This window comes from Camellia sinensis, chromosome 2, assembly GCF_055761805.1.
Source record: "Camellia sinensis isolate YWXY chromosome 2, ASM5576180v1, whole genome shotgun sequence".
NCBI lineage: Eukaryota > Viridiplantae > Streptophyta > Magnoliopsida > Ericales > Theaceae > Camellia > Camellia sinensis.
In genome coordinates, this window is record NC_138962.1 from 137,543,964 (window position 1) to 137,569,109 (window position 25,146).

Here is a 25,146-nt window from a genome sequence, read left to right on the forward strand (position 1 = left end):
CACAAATTTCTCCTAGTGTAAAAGCTCTGAAGTTATATTTGGATTTTGATTTGTATTTGATCTGTGTAGTCCTACTCTCCATTCACGGCAACTTGGGTTGTGAGTAGCTCATAATCTGGGAACATGAACTCTAGCTAATAAAGGTTTGTATGCATTTCGTTGAGGAATCTCTTGACAAGAATTCACAATGCAGCGACTACTCAATCAAATTATCTAAATGGGAACAAGAAGGAATTACAATTTATATTAACTACAGGATATGGAGTTCTGCAGAGAAACCTCAGCACAGGTTAAATTTTTTTCCAATTAGATTGACTTTTATTTGTAATTGTATACATTGGGATACATTTTTATTTTGCGTGCAGTTAATCGAAGCAAACGGTCTACATGATGGAGTAGCCTGGGCCGCCACCACCTTACGGCACAGTCCATTCAATATTCTGCTTTGGGTCTTTGATATCGCAAGCCTGAAAACACACAAAATACAGAGTAAATATAGTTAAAAACTCTGGAAATACAATTTCTGGCATGTGTACCACATCACAGAGAAATAAGAAAACACGGAAAAATAGATTTGGATATCGTAAAAATATAATTCATTCAAGAGGTGGTTTATTTAGACAATAAATTGTTGAAATGGACCATCAATTAGCGCCTCTGAGAAAACCAAAGAGTGAAGAAGATCAAGAGGAAAGATCATTCAGAAAGTTAGAAAGGATAAATTTCAATACGTACTGGTCGATAGTTCCGAGCTTTGTAAAGTTCTTCCCATATCCATGAATTTTTTAAGTTGTTCCAGTATGTTTCCATATTTAAGCCTGCATGAAGTACACTAAATGCAGCTTCTGCTACTAGCATTCCAGTAAGAAAATAAGCTTTAGAAGTACTCCTTTATTTTCTAATAGCTTGATCACAAATTCCAACCATTCTATATGTTATTTCATTTTTTCTAATAGTTTATTTGGTGGGTTGCATGTAGCGGAGGTGGACTGTGGAGGAGTTAGGTGTGGCAGGGGAGGATGAGGAGGGGCAGGGGAGGGCGATTCTAACTCTCTGTTGCTCTCACACCCATCTGAGATATAAGTTATTTGGTTATGGAGTATGTATCAGTGTAGGTATATGTGTACGCATTTTTTTCAACAAGAGGATGGGTGAGTTGTAGAGGGGTTGCCACTGGTGGTGGAGGTGGCTTCTAGGAGGGAGGAAGACAGTGGAAGAAGAGGTATGTTCACAAAATTATCCAAGAAAGAGGGGTAAATTGACAAAATTATCCTTCTCTGTTACGAAGATGGACAGATGGCATAGTACCGAGAAGTTTAGGGTTTAAGAATTTTTTTTGAAAAAAAAAGGTTTAATTTGTTTTTTTTTTTTTTTGGGGGGGGGGGGGGCAATTTACCTCAGATATATAACAATTTACTGCTGCAACAAAAAATCATCTGGCATACTTAATCTCATAGTAACTAAATCTTGAATGACTTTATCCTAGAATTTAGCAATTTACAACACCAAACAATCATAAAATAACATTGTTTTATATCAACTAGATACCAACTAGACATATCGTATGGTTTTCACATTAAAGATAAAGCACTGCTTGAGATAATGCGAGTTATACCTGATTTCATGGCAGTATGTGTGCCCTTTATTTTTGGTACATTTAAGAAGCCAGCTGAGCATCCAATAATTGCTCCACTCGGGAATACTGGATATGGAATAGACTGAAATTTAACTAGCATCATATTTATATTTGCATAACATCTAACAAACAATTAGTAATATTGTTAATAAGGTACCATGCCTTTTGAGCTGTAGATAAAAAACGGGAAAAACGAGTTGCCACTCTGCATTTGCAGTCTAATCGGCTATAAATATTATAATTTTAGCTCTTATGATTCTGGCACACAATATGTGCAAATCTTTTGTGTAAACAGCCACCAATAATTTTGCAAATGAAAATTATTTTCAGGCACTTGCATCTGCCTTTTAGCACTGATTTACAATACTACATCAAGCATGCATGTGGTGGATTCAAGAAGCCTTTGATACTTCTACTATCTTAATGTGAATTTTCCTATTGGTCGCCGGACAAATAAAATAACATATCACACACCTGAAACCCGCCTTTATTCAATGTACGGGCACCATATTGGAGGACAGTAGCACCTTCAAGAAGAGGTTTGATGGCCGGATGATGTTTAAGTTTCTACGCAAAGGAATTAATACACAAGAGACCGAGTAAGACCTTATGCTTGCACATTGTAGATAAATACCTAAAAGGTAAAGAGATACACTCTATCCAAGGAAAAAAATGCTGATAGGATTACAGACTTCAAAATAATAAAAAGCTGTTAAGGGATTCTCCAAGAAAGTAAACTTAGGTGATAAAAGAATCGCTCAAACAAGCATTGAAAGACTTGGAACCAATACAAGTCAATAGCTATGAGAAAAAAAAAGTTTATATATTCTTTAAAAGCAGGACAGCCTATTGCATTAGCTTCAGTTGACTCTTTTCTTTTTTTTCTTTTTTTTTTAAATGAGCTGGGTTTTGCACATTTTTTTATGGGTTGAACAATAAACATCACCTACCAAACCCACTCACAATATTGTCATTCAAGTTTGTTTGCCATATACTTCTAACCATACAATTGATATGAGACAAATATGATGGTTACAATTGATCCAATCATCCTATTTGTTGACTAAACTCAGCAGATCATTATCCCTATGGAGGGAAACCTTTTCTAGATTTGTATGATGCTTGATGCAATCTAACCACAAAAGGTGATTCCCAAGGAATTCCCAGGTCCTTCTTCTCTTGCTTCTTTCACTTTTATTCTTCTTAGACACTAGTCAGATTTTACTGTTCACAGGTAGTGCCTATTCAGTCCCTCATTTATCCTGTCCATCCAAAATCAACCCTAACTCTTTCCACTACTTTTTGGCATTGAATTGAGCACTGAAACCTTAAAATACTTGCTGTCAATAACTACTGACAAACTATTCACTGAAAATCCAACAACCTTTTCACTTTAAAAACTAAGTTCTAACTCTTTACAATTGGAAAGCCCTACAACCTTTCTTCCAGTTTATTAAATCCTAACCAACAAGCATAATGTGACTCCCACCCCCATTAAGCTAACTGCAAGCGGCAACATTCCAAGTTCCTGCTATTTCCTACATCAATGTATGAGAAGAATATACAGAGAAAGAAAACTGTTTATAGACTTTTGGTAACATTTTATATTATAAACAGTAACAGATTTTCATTTTATAAAAAAGGAGAGAGAGAGAGAGAGAGAGAGAGACTCACATATGAAAAAGAAAATGTGCAATCTTGACTTATGTGAAGGTAGGTCCATATATAATATATAATAAACATTGCAAAAATAACAATAAAAAATACCTGGAATTCCTCATAAGGATTCAAGAAAGGGTTGTGGTAATTCAAAGCAACAACAAGGCCAAGAGAAACCTGTATATCCAACCGAAGAAACATCTCATTTAGGTGCCCAAATTAGGGTTTCATTGTGGAGCATGCTAATGGAAAAAATTAATAACTTGTAAATTCCAATTTTAAAGCATCAGAACTTATGAAGTCAACAAAGTTGCTCCATCCACTTTCTGAACTATACATCGACGTCCACCTCTTTTTTCTCTCCTTTTGAAAACGTTTATCACATAACGACTAATGCATTTAAAAGGACAAAATTTCTAGCATTGTTATATTTTTATAAACGACTTCTGAGTAGATTTAGCATTTCATTTTATTAGTATATCCTCCACTTATACAATTACATACCTTTGTACACCATATAATGTAACACGAGAAGCTAAGGTAATTAGTAAAATTAATACACTAAATTGTATCCTTAATTAATATAGAGCTATAAAGCAAGGGCAAATGATACCTGTCTGTCTTTCATATGGTATAGAAAAGATCCCCCATATGTCTTGTTATCCAATGGCCAACCCAAGGTGTGAAGTACATGACCAGGTTCATGCTTACTTGAATCAACTTCCCAAACCTGATAAAATTCGCTTCAAGAATTAAGCACAAGCTAGAAAAATCCTGGGGATGTATTTACTAGCGAGTACTCTAATTCTACATGCCTCCAAAAGATTCTCTCTTAAATTATTTGGTCAAATGAGATTTTGTGAAAGCAAAACTACTGACGAAAGTGAAGGATCATGGAAGAACAACCATTAGATATAAAACATCTAGTTCTTCAACTACGCCATAAGGCTGTTTTTATGGATTCACAATGCTTCTAGGAAAAATTAATAACAATTAAATCATATGCATTAGAAGATAAGACTATGAATGATTCCATTTGACTGGAGAATGGCTATTGTTATGTATTAGGGAATAAATAACAATTTCAACTTTCAAATGCTCATTTCAGCCTTTGCCTTTGACAACTTAAAGGTGGAAATGGAGGCCATTCTATTCCACTACACTCACTGCAAACCAAAGTTAGCATCGATGATGTTATATGACAAAATGACTGATACAGTTTGAGAAAGATCATAAAGATAAAATAGCTATCAGCAACTAATGCTTCAGGAAGCGAAAAATGCATATGCAGCATACACACTCAACCTGAGAGATCTTATATATTGCAAGGATGAGAACTAGAGAAAGAACTTAACAGGACCCACCTTTGAATTCTACACCACATTGGAAATTGTCCCTCCTTGAACCATCTTTGGCAATTCCCATATCATTCGCTGCAATACCAATAACTTTCTCATCATCATATAAAATCTGAAAAATCAAATAACATGTTAATTCATGATGTTCAAATATGCCAGACATTAAAATGTGTCAACCAAATGCAGAAGCACCTCACTAGCAGCAAAGCCTGGGTATATTTCAACTCCTAATTCTTCAGCTTTTTCTCCCAACCAACGTGCTAATTGACTCAAACTGCATCAAAGGGTCTATATTGGTAAAATGCCCTAAAATATTAGCACCATTAAAATGTGAAAAACAGAAAACAGTTGTAGAATGTAACACTTAATACTAATAAATCATCTAAATGCCTCAACCTCAAAACCTCAAAAGGAGCAACTAAGTCAAGGTTGTAAAACAAGGCGGGTCAAACATTTTCCTTCTGAGAGACAAATACTATAAAACATCAAATTCACAAGCAAAAAGACCATCAAAAGAAAACATATACTCATAAATGTATGACCAATGTCAGTAACATAAAAATGCTAGTTTCAGCCTTCTATACGGTGGCACATTTACTGTATCTTTCTGATATACAAAGACAAATATAGCAAGTGTAAATGAGACAAAACTGGAGGAAAACAGAAAACCAAACCAAACCAAGCTTTAAGTTCCATCAAATGGGGTCGGCTACATGAATCCTTCTTATCCATTCGGCTCTATCAAGGGTTATTTGATTAGTCAAATTAAGGAGGTTCATATTTCTATTTACTACACTATCCCACGTCAATCTAGATCTACCCCTTCTCCTAGCATTTCCATCTACCTTAACTGTATTTCATCTCCTTACTATTGTCTCTGTTGGTCTCCTTACTCATTTAATTGATTGGGCTTTTCGGGGCATAACTATATCATGCAAATTTTATGATTCACAAGACCAAAAAGAAAAGGGGGGAGGAGGAGGGAAGATAATACTAGGAGTTTTGGAAATGCACAAAATAAGTTTTGGAAACGCACAAAATAGAACAAGTGAGCAATCTAGGAGTAGTTTTTCAATCAGTAAATGAATTTCAAGCACAATACATAGGTACCAACAACAAAGGATTACAAATTTATTAAAAGCATACTGACCCTGTGTAGAAATCTATCACTGAAAGAATGAGATTGAGCATCACAGCATCCCCCACCAACACATATGCAGCTCCAAACCGAACATACCACCGGAACTCTCTGATGTAGATTCCAATTTCTATTCCAAGCATAACCAACATGGAGCACCAAGCAAGAGCCACAATGATCAATGAAACCATCTGTAAGAGATAAGACATTATTTTACAAATAAAGTTGCATTAAACCATCACATCGCCTAAACAATTTATAATCTGCATGCCATTAAAAATATAAAAAAAAAAAAAAAAAAAAACTGGGATAGACATTCCAACTAACATTGCAATTTATTAATGAGAAAACAAATAAAATAAATGATATTAATAACAACAATAAAAAAGGCGACCTAGTGCATGAAACTCTTGCTACAACAAGGTTTGGGAAGGATAAGACGTCCACAGCCTTACTCCCATTTCTAAACTATTGCGATGACTCAAACTCACGACCCCTTTTAATGCCAAAAGCAAAGTGCAAACCAAATTTTAATGTCATTACATTAGAAAACCTACAAACCAAAACTTAATTTTAAAAGCATGCTAAGCATTAAAGGAAGTCCTATCAAGCAAACTTCATCTCTAAATAAAAGAACACCCTATTTTGGTACTCATATACTTCAAAACATGATTGTAGTTGGAACCTGTTATGCTCCAGAGGTACCCATTACATACCCAAGTTGAACACTCACGAAGCAAAAAAAAAAAAAAAAGATACATGTTTCGTCTCGTGTATCCAATGTGATGTGGTACGGGTATGGAATTTTTTTAAGTACACGTGCTTCATATAGGGGGTACTAATGACAAGCCTTACTGTTGGGCTAAGCAGCCCTTAAAAACAATAATAATAATAATAATAATAATAATAAAGTGCGTCTTATTTCAAAGTTGTGACTTTTACTTTTACTCTTTCTGTCTCTTTGGTAAGTGTGAGAATGAAGTGATCATCTGATCTAAGAATAATTTCTACAGTCAGTTTGTCATTTTGAAATTGAGCACAGAAAATTTGAAAACAGAAGGGAAAAAAGAAAAAAAAAATGTTCGGCTTATTCATGGTTGCCAAGACATTATAGATCAGCTTTAGTCTGTCTTTACCAAAATAGCAGAAATTAGAAACTAAGGCACCACAATGACCAAAGGCAAATGTCAATCAGTAACAGCCAAGATCCCATACAAGGGAAAAAGAGAAGCATAAAAAAAGGATAATAGATATAAAGTTATCGCAAAATAAATTTAGATATCTAACAACCAATGTCTTTAAATTGTCCAAAACCAATATCAAAGAGCATAATTCCTTTTCCTCTCATTCTAATCATAATAACTCTCCTTCAGCAATAGCATCACACTCCTAAATCCTTGTGAGCCTCAAATTCAGTTTATATGTGAAATGAAGCATTCCATCCAATACTTTAATCCCTAAAAACATCTTTTTACACAAAAGAAGAGTATGGAATTTTCATAAAAGATAGATGCATGAGATGTACAGTACACAACTGGGAAGAACATGCAATCTATATGCAATGCCATTGGGGGGCAATACCTAATCACGTTTAGAAGATCATGATAGAAGAAAAGCCAGCAATGGAGTGCCCTTTAACTGAGGTAAATGCAAGTCCAAAATGCTATTTAGTGACTCTCTCGTCTCTAAAGATTTAAACCAACCTATCATATCATTACTTCACAATACTATGTTCTTGTTTCTTGAATGCTTAAGATTAATGCAGAGAAAGTCAGCCACCACAAATTTTGAAACTTCAGAATCAAGATTCCCTGACCCTTCCTTCCACAAACCCCCATTTGGAGCTACGCATTGCATCAGCCATGTAAAATCATCTTGAGAATGCAAACTATGTCTCAAATGTAAATGTAAATGTCCATGAGGATGGCTAACTGAATCTTACTTGGCGTTGTAATGTTTTGAATTGTAAGCGCGGAAAAAAGATTGAAGGAAGTAACATTGTAAATCATGAACAAGATTTAGATGGAGAAAAAGATTTTTTTCCTCGACGAACTGTATTCACTAGGACTTACTTCACTTTAAAGCCCAAGTTCAGCTTTATTTGCTTTTAGAACCAAATACACATGAATGCTCTTCCATGGCAGATATTTTCATACTAAAAAATTACTCTCAACGTCTTAGGCAAATGACTAACTTCGGCTGTCAATTAGCTGCACATTTATGGATGCCTCATAAGCTTGCATGATGAAACACATAGGAGCCAAGATTACACATTTAACTCATTCATCAACCTCAAAGTGCTCACACCACGCCTATAAATCAAAAATCACAAAATGGCAAACAATTCTAATTGTAAAAACCTTAAAAAAATAAATAAATACAAAAAGAGAAAAAAGAAAAATGCAATGCCTTTACATGCAGAGATGTAAAATGAAGAAAGATGATGTTATCAGCCAAAATTACTTTGAATAGTCCAAACACTTGCAAGAATTTGTTCATTGTGAATTAAACTACTCCACCTAAATTAAACTATAAACCTTCCCCAAACTATGAACTTTTAAATCAATGAATTGTAAACCCACTTCTTATAAAGATATTTGGAGGATTCAATCCGAAGCATCATACCAAACCAAAACAAAAAATAATAATAATAAATAAAACTGAAAACCTGAATTGAACTACTACCCCTTCAACCTTAAACACTAATCAAGAGGTTTTAGGATGATTAATGTTTGTTTTGGTGGACTAATTGCATACATTTTTTCTGTTGTGAGGTGCCTTGTTAGTCTTTTTCCTCTTGTTAAAATAATATACAAAATCAATCATACATAAGAAATTACACACATTATTGCATTGCAAGTCAATAAATTGATTAAATAGACAACAGCACAATACCCAAATTCTTAGTTCACATCACATTAGGTTTTTTCTTCCAATAATTCATGTATACATCCAACATAAATATATTGTGTGTTTAACTGAATCTGCAATTGATCAAAGAAACACAACTGTGAACTACACAACTGTGAGGTATAGATTGCTAAGAGAGGGAGTCGATTTGTGAGAAATTAGGGCAAAGAATAAGATGTAGAGAAAGAAACAAAAATCAACTTACCTGGTCAGAATGAAATACTCTAAGTTCGTGAATCGGCGGTGTGGAATTTGGATTTCGGGCGGTACAACGGTGGAATGGGAGCAACAAAATCGTCCGTGAAGGAGGAAGAATGAGAAGTAGTCGTGTGAGAGAAAGGAAGAGAAAGAGACACGAGAAACGTAGGAGGGCTTAGGGGCAAAACTTGGAGGGTCCTAAATTTAGAGAGGGAATTTCAAATTAACGTAAAATTTTGGTAATTACACACATTATAGGATTAATTAGACAACAAATTAAATTAAGAAAATTAAATTATAGTTAAATGATAGTGACAATCACTTGTTTTCCAACGAATCCATTGATGACATCTCTCTTTAACTCATAAGTTTTCCATTTACTCCCTAGTTCATCTTTGCCTTTAATTTTGTAATTTTTATTTCTTTAGTAGAAATTTTACTTTTTTAATAATTTCATCTAAATATTAAGGTTAAATTTCACTATTTAAAGATAATGAAATTTCACTACTTGAAATGATGGTATGTTTTATGATAACGATGACAAGTATTATAAAGGTGGTGGTAATAACAATGGTGGCTTAATGGCTACAACTAAATTTGAAGAATCAGGAAAGGAAGACCTACCACATACCTTGGAGCATTGTGTTCTTATACACTATTTGGGCAATCTGGAAAGATAGAAACAATGTGGTCTTCAGACAAGAGTATGGAAATGTCCACGAAATTATTAGATCCATTCAACACCAAGCCACTGAGACATATGAGGCATTCCAAACTGATCACTTTACAGGCCAAGCTCTATATCACAGGACTAATTGGGTTTTGCTTTTTGCAGGGAAAATGAAACTCAACGCTGACGGTTGTTCAAAAGGCAATCCGGGGCCAGCTAGATATGGAGGCCTTTTTAGGGATGAAAAAGGAGCTTGGCTTCATGGATATCATGGAAAATTAGAGGAAGCAACTAGCATGGAGGCTGAGCTCTGGGCTTCACCATAATGCTTGAGAAGGGAATGAAGGACATATGCATTGAGACAGACTCAGAACAAGTTGTTAAACTCATCAAGGATTCACCATCTCAGCACTTTTAGTACAAGGCTCTACTTGAAGATGCTAAGTTTCTAATGCAAAGATGCAACTGCACAATAGCTCATATACGTAGAGAGGGAAACAAGAGTGCGGATGGTTTGGCAAATATGGGTGTAAATCACCAAGCCCCTTTTGTGTTTCTTAATGATCCCCCCACTAAGATTGCAAATCTGCTTGTTGCAGACATCATTGGGGCTTCTTCTTCTCCTTCTACTGTGTAAGGCAGCTTTGCCTATTTCTCTGTTTTGTCTGTTATCTCCTTTTCTTATGACTCAAAAAAAAAAAAAAACAATGGTGGCTTCATAATGGTGGTGGTGGTGGTGCTAACAGAGACAGTGACGGTGATGATGGTTGCAGCAATATTAGTGATGATTGTAGCAATTGTGAGGTTATAATGATGTATGTTGATGCTTGTGTATAAATATTTACGAATTCAATTAGCATTAAATAATTATGTAATTTTATGTGAGAAATTCGTCAGAATTTAAATGATTTTTATCCTACAAACTCAATCATAATTGGATTCAAATGGATTGGACAAAGAGTACCGCCTCTTACACCAACATCGCAAAATTATGATAATAAATTTCAAATAATATACTTTGCAAAAAAATATAAAAATGATCATTTACAATTTTCTTGCACTATGAATTATCTTCAAACTAGTTACACACTATAAGAAATCGCACATTTGAAAAATAAATTTTTAATTGTTAAAAATCATTTTTAGTCGACAAATGTAATTCCCAATTAAATTATTTAGTCACTCAATTGGTCGTTGACTGATTGTTAGGAAAAGTATTGGTGACTAAAATTATTTTAGTAGCCAAAGAATACCATTCGTCGACTAATAATTTAGTCGCCATAATTTTTTTTATAAATTTAATTTGAACTTTTATCGACTAAATTTTTAGTCGTAGATAAATTTTATCACTACTATGTTTTATTTAGTGATTAAAATATATAATTGCCAATTATTTTTAAAATATTATCAGCAACAAATTAATTTTGTAGCCAAACATCTAATTGACTCCTTTAGCTAGCAACCAAGCTTTTTTGTAAGCAAAAGATTGTAGCTTTTTTGGTGACTAAATGTTTAGTCGTAAAAAATATCAACAATTTTTTTGACGACTAAATTTTTAGTAGGCAAAAACTTCAAATTTTTTGGGCTACTAAATATTTAGTCACCAAATAAAATTTATTTTTCATCTTATTTTTTTTTTATTACAAATTATTTAGACGCCAAAAATATTTTCTTTCTTTTGGCTACTAATCACGAAAAAGCCTTTATTTCTTTTTGGCTACGAATTGGTTAATCGCCAACAACTTCACTTCTTTTTAGCTACTAAATGTTTATTTGTCAAAAACTTTATTTAGTTTTTTTATTTTTATTTTTATACACATATTTATTTCGCCACGACCTGTATTTATTCTGTGCAATCTGTACCTTGTATATAAAGAAAATAACAACGATCCAAGAAAATTTAACTTTTAGCATCAAATTCGAAATATAATAGAAATTCCATATGAATCAAGCATAGTCCAACCTAAAATAATAATTTTATACAAAACAAAGGATTATACAAAAATCATGTCGGCCGTACAAAAATAAAAAAAATAAAAAAATTCCACAATACCATGTCAAATGATAATCTATACCATGCCAAAAGTAATATGCTCTATGCCAAAAGCAATTTGTACAATGCCAATAGTTATCTGTATGAACAATAGTAATCCAAAAAAAAAAAAACAAAGGGCAACATAATAACGGATTATAAAAAAAACAATGTCCTCCGCACAAAAATAAAGAATATCCACTTTTCCACGCCAAAAACCATCTGTAAAAATAAAATTAACCATTAGTATTGATTGAATAACGTCATCATTTCAAATTATAAAAGAAAATTATATAAAACTCGAATGTATATTATCTTTTCAAAATTGTATAATTATAGTCGTAATCATATGTTGCATGTCCAAACAAGTTTCTCCCAGGTTTCCCCCTCCCAAAATGCAATTTTTCAGTTAAGTTTACGGCATTTTCAGCTCTAACTCCCGACCTATGTGTCTTACTCATAGGCCGTATGTCCCAACCTATGTCCCCATATGTTCTATTAAGCACGAGGAAGCTGTCCGCGCAATCTCCAGAGTGGTTCGAGATTGTTTTGTATTTTCGGCTAGGCAAATAAATAAGATTATGCTAAAATTATACTCAATCTAGGCAAATAAATAAAACTTAGCACAAGGTCTTTGATCAAAGTATACAATACAATTAAGCCAAATATTGGCGCACTTTCAATGCCTTCAAGAACTTTGCAGTTCCACTTTGTGCAATAGTTCCAAGACAGTCAATAAGTTCTTGACGAGTCATCCCAATACTAGAATCCCTGCATAGAGCACATAAAGTTTTGACACTGCAATGGAAACATTAACCACAATAATTTTTAGTGTTCAAAAAGCTTACATAATTGTAATAATCCCATTATCTTTGTCAGTCTGGATACAGATATCAAGATCGACTCCACCCTTCAAAAGATTGGGGTCTGTAACACTGAGAAATTGCAGCTTGTCCAAAACATCGCTCGCATTGGTGAGGTTTAAAAATCATAATTTGGAGCACATTAGCAATAGCATCATTTAATTCACTTGGAACTTGAGACAAACTTGTAATTCTAGTTTGCTTTTTGATTTAACTCGGCTTAAAACCAATACAAGAAACAAACTATCTATTGGCAACACTTGTGGAGGACACTCACTGCAATCGCAAAACCAATAGTCATACAATTAAATCAAAACATTGAATGACAAGACCACCATCAAAGCAATAAAACCCTCCTCCATATTAAAATATAATTTTCAATCATGTCTAGTTTTTCTAACGTACTGGTACATTTTTTTCATCCAATTATTTTCTCTGTTTATCCTAGGCTTGCTTTAATTAGCATGAACAGCTATGTATAATTCCGAGATCAGCACATTTGGATGGGCTTAGAGCATAATTACTATCCCTTCATCTCCAAACTCTATACAACCTTGATACAGTTCAGCCAGTTATTTTTCTTCACAGGTGTCAGTGATCGTTGATCGATGCAGAAATGGCAAAAAAATAAGTGTCCTTTGATGCTCAATGCAAAACTAATATTGCCTACTGATGAAGGGCATGCATCATTAACACATGGTAAAAGTAGCAAGAAATAAGGTTGACTAACAAATCAAAACATGCCTGATGAGCTCCCGAAGAAACACCTGCTTATTGCTATATAAGCTGTTAACAATGAGGTCCATGAATCGACTAACCTGTCAAAAAGCAGAAAATGTTATCAGCTATTTCAATCACAAGCCATAACAACTCAATCAGCTCTACTATTCCAACAATGCACCTCAGCTTGGCATTCATATTTCTCAGCTGGAGTCTCTGACAGATGCTGCAGTAGTTGACTCATATCTGTTGCCTTGAAACAGCCTATTTCTCAGGTTCAATGACTCCATAGATCCTTTAGTGCTACATCTCCCAGTGATTAACTCTGAGTACCATCTGGGTTTACTATCACTCTGTCCAGCCTGCTCAGGAAAAGTATATCAGATGTGAAAAACAGGGTAATCGGAAAAATAAAAAAAGTCAATGAAGACAGCCAATGACAGCAATAACTGTTTGTAGACAGTCTTGCAGGCACAGCATTGCAGCAAACATTTAGAAATCTAAATTTTCATCGTTTCATCAAGATAGAAACTATAAAATTCTATATAAAGCAAAGGACAAAAATGAAATGCATGCACTTAATGCTTATTTTCATGCTAGAAAATATCATCAAATCTGTTAAGAAAATTGACCAGAAAAATAATGAAAGTCAAAAGAAATAAGTCACTACATAGCAAAGGAACAAAATCTAATGTCTATCAAACAATTTAAAGTGAATAAAGATTGCAAGTAGACAAAAATGAACTAGATCAGCAACAAACACATCCAGAAATTCTATTAAATGGATTAGCCTTGCAAGATAAATCTCATACATAGATGTGAACTTTTCTCAACTCACAATAGCAGCAATCTAAGAGTCTAATGTGGAACTATTACCACCAATGGAACCACGGCAAGGTAGGGAATAATATATGGAAATGATCATCCTTTATAGGTCTATAACAAATCACTTCATGGTAATCCCGCAAAGTTACAGAGAGAACAACACTTTTGAAATTAAAGATTAACAAATTCCCGCAAAGTAATAGAGAGAACACTTTCAAAGTTAAAGATTAACAAATTTACCAAAGACAGTAGAAACAGCCTAAATAAAAATATAATATCTTACTATTGCAGATGGTTAGTGAGTTGGGAATAATTGCAAGCATATAACCTGGTGTAGTTCCATTAGTTCTTGGAGACAGTTACTAAGTAGAATCTTCTTTATGCATGCCTTTCATGTGAGAAGCAAGAGTTGCCAACCTTGATCATGATCAACTGTCAAACTATATGCCCGTAGACCTGCAAAATGGAGGCATACAAATTACTGAACAAGAAACTACACATAAACCTTTATCTAAGGCAATGTGTAACGGCTTAAAAAAAACAAATAGAGAAGTATCGTACATAATTAGTCACTAATGAACACTCAAAACAGTTTAAATGGAATTCAAACCTCATACAATAAACCCTTTTCATAAGTGTGCTTTACACAAGAACTAAAATTTGTGGCTCCTTTTTTAACATTTTGTAGATGAACATCCGTGTTTTATGCTTAGAAGACAACATGAAGCAGAGGTATATGTTTTAATCCCCTTTCCTTGGCCAATCAGATATCACAATTCAGAAATTCCTTCGCATCAGAATAAATTCAATTTAGATACTTAGCAGAAAATTTCAACATGAATTTCAAACTAAAAAGCGGAACAATTTTTTCAGATGAAGATAGAGGTTGTATTTTATCCAGGACAAGTAGGTTGGGTTAAATTGATGGGAAAGGTAAGGAAAAAGAAAATTCAAATTGTTTTTCTTCTTTGCATCACTAAAAAAAATGTGGGTCTCACCGTAACAATTAGATCACCAATCACAATCGATCTTTAATAAAAACTATAATTCTACAAGCTATACTATTTGACTTAAGATGTACTTAGAGGAATGAGTCTTCTGTCCTTTGTCTGTTTTATGGCGATTCATTACTAATTTGGCCAATTTACAGTTGCTCAATATACTCTTTCTTTTTTCGATTCTAAAAAATCCAACCTAACCTCTTGAAACACTACTGCTAAATCTAAATTATCTAATGAAGTGAGAAAATTGTATAACAGAACCTAGATCGTCCTTAAGCAAATGACCAAGGATGGGAGTGATGGGCATGGTTAAGTTACTACCTGTAATTCTGACATGGTTGCTAACTCTGCTCTTTATGGAGAGAGTGATGGCTTAAAGTTGTGGGTCGATGCTCTTTCTTTTGAGCCTTCTGATCGAAAGAAGAATTACGAGATGCCCAATGGTAGTCATACCCAAAGCTTATCAGGCGCAAAGTAACTGTCAACATGACAACCAAATTAAATTTTGTAAATTGGAACTAATAAAAAAAACATAATTTTCATTCATGACAAAATCAGTAAAGAAATGGGTTTGTGCTATTAGATAAGGATGTCATCATTACCAAGATTATAATATTACAAAGCTATATTTACACAACACATCTGCTCTTTAGACTTGAACTCATGTTCTCAAACTTCGCAGCCTGATCATTCACTATTCTAGCAATCTCCATAATTTATTTTTTTTAAAATTATTTTAATACGATTAATATTTCTGAGACTTCACTTATCAGGAAAATAATTCCGAGTACTTTAATTTATTATTAATAAACTAATTGGCTCAATAATCATGGCCATAAGAACTCCTTTCATGCTTAAGCTATAATTCCCATGGATAGTGAAATGATAATAACCCCATGCCATGCTCCCCCCCCCCCCCTCAAAAAAAAAAAAAAAAAAAAACAAAGGAAAAACTGGTTGGGATAGAAATTCCTTGAATGTTTTTCTATCCTATTCCCTAAGAAAAGGATTTACCATCTTTATACACAACAAATGTGGCCCAGTCCTTTGGGAAATTCAACAGGATGCCAATTCCCAACCTTGATTCCCACAAGCAAATGTGCACTAGATGTATAAATCATCACCTATATTGGGGCCTATGAACAAATTGGCTGCCATCTCACAAACAGTGATGCTGGATTAGATGTATATCATGCGCTGGAGCTATTCGGTTGATTTCGTAGCAAATCTAAGCAACTCAATAGACAATTGAATAAAGATCGGAGAGAAATGAAAAAAACAGAGTTGACTCCAAAGAAAAAACTGCCATTCAAGAGGAACTAAAAATTTTCATGTAATTATCAGATATAGTGATGGCTCCAATTTTCATCACAAGACCCATTTGCGACCATGAATATAGGAAGCCATTAATTCCATAGAGTGCCTAAACTAACTTAAGAATATACATCATTCTATCCATCAAAGAGCAATTATATTGACCCAACTGCATGGAATTACAGAGACAACTAATAATCTCTGCTTTGTAAAGAACTCAATTGAAGGAAAGCAGTCAGTTAACAATGTATCTTCCCAATTGCTTAGGTTTTCTTCATCAATTACACAAGTCAAGAAACGATGGATCTTGATACCTGCTTCTGTGGGAAAAGAAGTAGCATTTAAAACAAAAATTTCCCAAATACAAAGGTTCTTGGCCAATATTCACCAAGTGACAGTAGGTTTCCATCTCTTCTCAAGAAACAACAAGGCTACTTGCTCTCAATTTCAGATGTGGAAACTCGCTACTGAGGAAGAAAATTGAATATTGTGACTTGTGAGTAACATAGTAAGAGGAAAATGGATTTCCTTGCAATTAAACAAGTGTTTTCTCTTCTAAAGATGAACCATGAAAGTACTGTCAAGCATTAAATATGATTGCAGAAGATCAGACATCAGTCAATTGAAAAAATGATTTTCTCACCAATCCATGTAGGAGAAAATAAAAAGAAAATAAACAGAAAGAAGTAACAACAAAAATGGCAACGAAACCTATGGCCTGTCCAGCTATGGATTTGCTATCCTCACAATATGCATAAAATTCAGGTACAAAAGGGTGACCCAATGCACAAGTTTCCCACTATAGCGAGGTCTAGGGTGGGCAAGAAAAACACAACCTTACCCTCATTTCTAGAGAGGAGGTTTCCGTAACTTGAACTTGCGCCACCAAGGACACTAATGACAAAGCTTATAGTTAAGCATATGATAGTTAAGCATGGGTAAATACAAAATAAGGTCATTGAAAGATATAACAAAGCAATTTCCTCTTACACTAACGGTAATGATAATGGACAGTCATATAAGTCAGATATGAGAACCATATGGGTAATTTTTTCCCATAGAACTGGAAATACTTTACATAGCATTATTATGCCTGGATAACAGAGAACTATAAAATATATGTGGGCCGTGTCCGAAGTGGGAAATCGCTGCCGCTGCTGCTACAACCAGTCCGTGAGGGTAATGCGAAAGCAAGAGAGAGAGAGAGAGATTGTTAGGGTCTGTGTGAGCGAGTATGAGAAGAAAGAAGAAGAGAGGAGAGGAGAGGAGGGTTACCTGGAACTCTTCCCACACTAGAGGTGTTGGGGATGCGAGAGAGAGAGACGACTGGGAACGAGAGAGAGTAACAGTGATGACTAAGAGAAGATGGATGGTTTTTTTTTTTTTCCCTTTTTTTTCTTTTTTGATCTAAGAACTGAAAGGATAGGGAAGAGGGTGTAGGGAAGAGTGGGAAAAGAAGGAAGGCAAAAATAGAACATTTTGCAACGGAGGAATAAAAGGAGTCGCAAAAAGATTAAAACAATTGCAAAAAGAAAAAAAAAAAACAGGTAACAAATTGTCGCATATAATACTATTTTTTGCAACGGTCTTAGATTTTCCGTCACAAAAAAAATTAAATTGACGACGGCTTCGTTTGCTGTGGCAAAAACATGATTTTTGCGACGATTTTCACACCATCGCAAAAGGTTCCGTGTCCAATACTCCCTTTTCTAGTAGTGTATGTCCCAACAGGTCGTACTTGTCACGAGTAAGCTGCCGGTGACATCCCTAGAGTGGTTTACGCATTGTTTCGTATTTTTGCCCCCTCTTAACGCCTTTTTTCAACTAAGTTTAAAGCGTTTTGAACTCTAATCTCCAACCTATGTGTCCTAATTACATGTTGTCTATCCCCACAGGTCGTATTTATCACAAGCAAGCTTCATGTGACATCCCCAGAGTGGTTCGCACGCTGTTTCTCCTTTTTGCCCATCGGACGCCCTTTTTTCACAAAGTTTATGGCGTTTTTTACTCTAACTTCCAACCTACGTGTCCTAATTACATGTATTTTGTTCTCACAAGTCGTATTTGTCACGATCAATCTTCTCATGACATCCCCAAAGTGGCTTAGGGGCTGTTTCACATTTTCACCCCAGAACGCCCTTTTCGACAAAGTTTAAGGAGTATTTTACTAACTTTCAACCTACATGTCCTAATTACCTGCCGTCTGTCTCCATAGGCGTATTTTATTGTATAAGCCAACCTTAACGAAGTAAAAATATGAAATTGTATTACAAAAAATGGATGATTATTGTTGAAATTATATTTGTCGTCCATTATTTTAAAACAAATATGATTCGAACATATAGCTACCGATGTCCAATCATCTTGATTTTTGCATGAATATTCTACTCAACAAGTCTAAAGTATTGTCTCTAAATAATGAAAAGGAATTTAAATAAGCATAAAATATCACCATAGTTAACAAAAATAGGCAAAATAGAACATATTCAAAAGAGAAAACAAAAAAAGAATATACTTCTAGAGAACCTTATAAATTCCAGCAATTATAGGGGGAACAACATGTATTGCATTAGGTGAAGCATTTTATAGAATACAAAGTATACATATTACATATAGACACGCACATAACCCTAAAGAAAAAAATGATTATGCCCAAATAAACAAAATATGCTGAATCAAATTCTCAAATATTGGATTTAGAGAGGAAATGAAAGAGAAAAGGAGCCAAACCACAAACCATTATATTTGCTTTGAGAGAAGTGTCTACAAAGTGTCTACGGGTAGAGGTCGTAAGACAAAGCTCTGAGTTGCAAACGCAGTGAACACTACAATTAAGAACGAGAACAAAAATAGAAAAACCCACTATGAAATTTGGGACCTTACGTAGCATAATTGAGAAGAAAAAAAAAAAATTGAAACTCATTATCAAGTAACCATGAAGATTATAAATTAATCGAGAAAATGTATAGGCACTCTATAAAGAAACCATTGACACTCAATAAAGAAAACATATTGTAACTCAATAAAGAAACCATTGACACTCTAAAGAGACAACTCATTTAGGTGCATTAACACTAGCCACCGAATTCAACGACCCTCAAAACCCTATAATATTTTTCACAAACCCCACTTAGTATATCAAAACCACAAAAATAAAATAGAAAATATAAATAATTCATTTAGCAATTGATTGTTGGTTCATAAAAAGCTAGAGAATTTAGTAAAAGGACTTGTTCATACATTCAACAATGAAAAATAATCAACAATTAAATGCACACCTAGTAATATCTATCATGTACAAATTAATATGTGCCTTCTCAACAAACTTGGAGAAAGTGAGTACAATATGTGAGAGAGAAAAGGTTCCATCTAGGAGGTCAATAACCAATTCCAACTATTTCTAGCCTTAAAAAAAAAAAATATTGGATCAAACTCATCAAGATGAAGAATAATTAAAAAGGAATACGAACGACAGTTGAAAGAAAAAAGAAGTTATTGAAAAAAAAATTCTGCAAGGTTCCATGAGAATCAGCAAAGTTGCCATTTTTGTAACATCCGTGACAAGAAACTTCACGTCTTTTACCGAAGAAAAAAACTACTTGAGCAAAGGGCATAATTCATACAAATATAGATCACACTAAAACTATTAAGCATAACAAACATTTTGTATCGACCAGTATATGTATCTGCCGATATTCAAAATCATGATCCAAGCTACGATGAATCAAAATAAATCATAAAAAAACAACACACACAAGAAAAAGAAGATAATTCCTTACTTCTCCTCCAACAGCTTCTAAACGGAAATTGTCTGAACAGGAAACATTAGCATCAAGCACGTCAAGGCCCAGCTCTTCAAAGGCTTTCAGTATGGTGACAAGCAACCCAGGACATTTTTTTTTTCTGAAAACACATTAATTAGGAAACCCTTTTCAAAGGTTTCCACAGTAACTTACTGAAATATAATAAATGAAAAAAAAATAAGTTACTAATTTTCATGATTTTATACATGATATTAAAGAAAGGATAGCGCAGTTGTTTTTAAAAATATGTACCATTGGCAATGAGTTTTGTCCATTTGAACTTTGTGAACTTGCAACATCTTGGCTTAGCCTCTCTACTTTTCCCTTCAGCTCCTCTATATACTTGGATGCATCTACTATGATTAAGGTCTTATTTACCTATCAAACACAAATTTATATGTCAAAAAGGGTTTTTTGAAAGAAAAAAAAAAAAAGAAGAAAATTTTGTTTGAATTTCGACTCATCATTTTAATTCTAATTACAATAACAACCAATGCCTAATACTAAAAACTCCGGCATCAAATTTAAATGGAAGAGAAATTAGGATTTCGAGTCATCATTTTAATTCTCCTCAATAATCACAATATCAAAAGACGCCTCTTTCTACAAACTCCCACAACAAATTCATATATACTTCCACTCCCGCACCTGCATATATTGCAGTGACCAACCCAGAACCTCCCCTATTTTCCGTACGTGCGGCCTCATCTCTTGTACGTGTGGCCCCAACCCCGCACATGCGGCCCAAGGCCCCCACACGTGCAGCTTAGCCCTTAGCCCAGAAAATTCTCCAGCTCAAGTGTAAACCCCGGACTCAACTTCAAGCCTCCTGAAACAAGTGGAACTCAGAATTAAAATTAGTAGAGACGAAAATTTTGAGAAATAGATTTCAAAGGTGTTAAACCCACGCGCACAAAAGAAAAGTAAGACGGGTTACGTACCCGGACATCACATTGGTGATGTCAAATCTTAGAATTTTTTTATGTAAATTTCTTATGAGAGTTGTTAGGTGTGCAACCCATTATGTGCAACCCAATTATCTGCCCTTAGATTACAAACAATTAATCAAGACCATTGAATTGTTTAATAGTAGAAAATGGGAAACTTGAGCAACCGGTTAACTCTCTCTCCTCTTATTTTCCTCTCACTCCCCCACATCCACAAGGATTATGCTTCTTTTTCTCTTTTTTCGTCTCTCACTCATTCTCTTCCTCCTCTGCTGCTCTCACTATCTTTGTGTAATCCTTAATTTCCTACAATAACTAGTATCCTCTGTTGAGTTCCAGCCACAACGGGACTAAAGCCTCTATTGGCTTCCATTGTTGAAGTGAAGGTGTTCTCTCCAACCAGATAGATATCAGGTATATAAGGACCTCTCTCTCTCTCTGCCCTCTTCACTTCAATGATTTCCCTCTACCAAAGCCTCATTCATTCTAACTCCAACCCCTCTACCATTTCCAAAACTCAAAATCCCTCCATCTGCAACAATAACCCCCCATCTCTCTCTCTCTCTCAAATCGATTTATGAGAAGCCAATCTGTTTCTCTCTTAATCGATTTTTGGCATGCACCGGCTTTATGTTTTTTTCATGATTGATCAATTTCTCCATCTTTTTCACACTTCTAAAATCAATTCTATTTCTGCTCCTTGTAGTCATAGTTTCATTTTCCAAGTTAATTGTAGAATATGTGGTGTGCTTTAATAATTCAAAACATACACATGCACACTTGCATTGCATAGTTGGTTTGTTAACCCAACTCTACACAACTCAACAAACAATTTGAAAGATAGGTAACGGTCATAAAGGAAAGAAGCTCTTCATATGAAAAAAAAAACCCAACTGATAATAGAGACCAACCAAAATACTCTTGTTTATCTTCTTCCCAGAAGCAGTAGGTATGGTCTTAATTAAACTATGCCTATATTTTGATATAAAAATCAAGTAGCATGATAAACACTATAAAATGTAGAACAAGGCTAATAGTTTAAAAAGACAAGTTCAAATAATCAAATGAAAATAGCAGTATTGTAATACAGCGAAATGCACTCACATATTTATATAGCATGTGTCCTATAAATTTCTACACACATGCAACTAGACAAGCACTGCACCAACCAAAAGAGTAATTTACTTGTTGGCCAACTACACAAACTCTTTTGACAGTTTAGCTTAATGTGCCCATACCATTCATTAAATCATTGCCTATTACCTTTTCTAAAAGCCCAAATGCAAATTCCTATTGGATTTCCTATAGTCCATATCAACCCGTCAATCTTTCCAGAGTATATGCAGCCTCAATTTGAAATCAGCATAAATAAATAAAGAAAATGTGCTTTCCTGCTGGTTTCCTATGGCAGATTTGGAAGCAATAAGAAGGCCGAAACATTGTAGTCCTGCATTATCTTTGCTATCTTTTGGACCATTTCGTTGGAAAGAAATGATAGAATTTTTAATGAAAAGGAATTTAAAGTTGATGCTCTGTTGGATAAGGTGAGGCATCTCACGTCACTTTGGGCCTGTGTGTCTCCCTTTTTCAAGGACATACCCCTGAATTTCGATTACTACGGATTGGGCTGCTGTTTGTTATACTTAGGTGGTTTGTTTTATGTTTTAGTTAACGCTTCTTAGGTTTTTGCGTAGATCTCTCAACTTTGTAAAAGGGCATCTTGTCCACCCCTTGTTTTCACCTTTTAGTTCAATAATATTGTTTTCTTGCTATTCAAAAAAAAAAAAAAAGTGCTTTGTAAGTAAATTTTTAGACATATGACCAAACTTTTTAGTTTCAGTAAGATAACGTATAGGATACAACTGCAAATCAATTCAATCTCCAAATTTGTTTCACTGTTTCCATACTTGTTCATATTATTTACAAATTTTAATACAAGGGTAAACCCAAAATCATCTGTTCTCACTTAAATATAGTAATTTTCAAAACAGAGTAAACCCACGCATTTAAGACCAAGAAAAAAACTCCCTTCTATGTCATTCGACCATTAAATCAAATCTAATTTCTCAAAACAAGAAAACCTATAAATATGCAAACAAAATTCAAGTTTCTTTCTAACAAATTCAAAATTTTATATGATGTTAATCCATAAGAATAAATTGAAAATGAGCGGAACATTTTCACATCAATCCCAAGCAAGACATCTAACCCATTAACACCAACACATCCACCATGTATACACTTGGAAGATACAGGTAAAAACTCACAATTAACGACCACATAATTAAATAGAAAAAGAATTAGAATGTCATAGCCCTCAATATATCTCGCGACTACTAGAAATTATTTATAAAACAAAAAATTCATAATTCAAATTGGAATAAGAATGATTTCTCTTTTTAATAATTAAAGGACACGCACAACTAAAAAGAGTGGGAATATATCACCACGACAAGGTTAACATGGTTCCTGAAAAATAGAATTATTAAGATGATTCTCATGAATCTTAAACCACATGTAACTAATCCTTTAGGCTTCAATTAGAATTCCTTGTGAAGAAAGACAAGAAAAATAAACTTCTAATATCTTTGACTAGGGAAAAAACCAACAAACAAAAATCTTAAAGGTTATAGTACATTCATCAGTTGACATATATACTTAATGTGAGAATTGAAAATATCCTACGACATCTAGGTTGTACAATACATTCATCAATTGCACCACATGCACACATGAATGGATTTGTTGAATAATAATCTAGTTAACAAACACTTGGACTAAGTTTCCAATGTAAAAAAGAAAAACACTATAAAAAAAATCTAATAATAAGCAAAAAATGATACCCCAGCTGCGTAGGTCACATTACCTTAATAAACAGACTAAAGTTTGAGTCTCCCTACCTTACAAAAGAAAATACTATCAAAACATTTTATAAAAAAAGAAAAAAGAAAAAAATGAAGCAAGAAGAGAATGGAGATAGAGGACAGTACTAAACTCAAGTTGCTATCCAGCTCAATTTCCCCAGGGTTTAGTTTGGAAAGCAAAGAACATGCAGGTCGGGCCTCTACCAAGTAAACACATAGCCACTATAGCACTTGTTTATCTATCCTAATAGATGTACTTATCACAAAATTAAATAAAATTGAATTTCATTAAAGCAGTGTCATCTTACTAAGTGAACAACCTGAACCTCATCATAGGGCACAATCAATGCTAGAAACTATCAAGTTGTGCTAGATACAGTTTAATTTATGAATTCAATTTTACCTTTCATCTGGGCTAATAAAAATTCAAATTGAATTTCCTATTTACCATTGCTCCACGAGCATTGAATAATTTATCCTATTTACCAACTAAATGAAAATCAAAATCAAATTACACAGACAATTTAATCAAATAAAAATATAATAAGTTAACTACAATGGATATAGGAATAATCCCAACCCCAAACCTAATTTTTTCAATCCCTAATTTTTCAATTGAAACCCATGAGGCCATGAAACAAATATTACATTCAAACTGTGAATAGGCAAGAGACGAGATAAAATATAGAAAACAAAAATTAAAAAAAGAACAAGTAAGACAGTAACCAACTAGGCAAAGAATCCATTATTAACTAATAATCTATCAAATTCTACCAACAAATTTCACCCAATATATCTTATAATCAAGTTGTGCGAGATACTGTTTGATTCGTGAAATTACCTATTTATCGAGAAATAGGGCTTTAGGAATTTCAAACCATACCTCTTCAATGAGAACTCTTTTGAACCAATAAGCTACTGGAGAGGATAGAGATCCTCAAGAAGCCTCCGAAAGCAAGAGACGAGAGTGAGAGAGATAACGAGCAAGAAAAATCAGAGAGAGAGAGATTGAGGGAGAGAAACCATAGATTTGGAGCAAGGGGGAGAAAATTTTACCTCTTCAATCCTTGCACAGCCTGCGACTTCGATCTCCATTCGTGGAAGACGACCAGAGAAGAGAGAGAGAGGAGTCCTGTTTAGCCAAACCAGAGAGAGGTGACTGATGAAAATAGGGAGAATGGTCGGGAAAGTTTCAACCGGTTTAGCAG

At 34.2% G+C, this 25,146-nt stretch overlaps 1 protein-coding gene across 20 annotated transcripts; it reads right to left on the reverse strand.

Moving 5' to 3' along the window:
* Positions 1–218: 218 nt before the first annotated feature.
* On the reverse strand, positions 219–25,146 carry LOC114306073 (electron transfer flavoprotein-ubiquinone oxidoreductase, mitochondrial). Of its 20 annotated transcripts, none has more exons than XM_082915652.1 (19): positions 24,822–25,135; positions 20,776–20,956; positions 20,380–20,505; positions 20,104–20,279; positions 19,062–19,149; positions 15,332–15,488; positions 14,338–14,465; positions 13,366–13,546; positions 13,209–13,282; positions 12,450–12,740; positions 12,279–12,372; positions 5,804–5,982; positions 4,846–4,927; positions 4,660–4,765; positions 3,909–4,025; positions 3,404–3,472; positions 2,111–2,203; positions 1,616–1,702; positions 219–467 (listed from the first exon to the last, which is right to left on the reverse strand). In XM_082915652.1, coding segments are annotated over exons 10-15 (477 nt in total). In that variant the 5' UTR covers positions 12,452–12,740; positions 13,209–13,282; positions 13,366–13,546; positions 14,338–14,465; positions 15,332–15,488; positions 19,062–19,149; positions 20,104–20,279; positions 20,380–20,505; positions 20,776–20,956; positions 24,822–25,135; the 3' UTR covers positions 219–467; positions 1,616–1,702; positions 2,111–2,203; positions 3,404–3,472; positions 3,909–4,011. The 20 variants fall into 20 exon arrangements, 19 of the variants coding, with proteins under 19 accessions (XP_082771778.1, XP_082771771.1, XP_082771776.1 ...); XM_082915645.1 differs by adding an exon at positions 736–851 and having other exon boundaries at positions 12,450–13,282; positions 24,822–25,134; XM_082915650.1 differs by having other exon boundaries at positions 12,450–13,282; positions 24,822–24,884; positions 24,995–25,133.

Bases quoted from the DNA above. Each gene is read 5' to 3' on its own strand.
- LOC114306073 (XM_082915653.1), bottom strand. The intron at 5,983-12,278 runs GTGCGCCAATAT...TATCTCTTACAG, and splicing joins AGTTCTTGAAGGCATTGAAA to ATGGTTTCATTGATCATTGT. The intron at 4,928-5,803 runs GTCAGTATGCTT...CCTTTGATGCAG, and splicing joins GTGATAGATTTCTACACAGG to TTTGAGTCAATTAGCACGTT.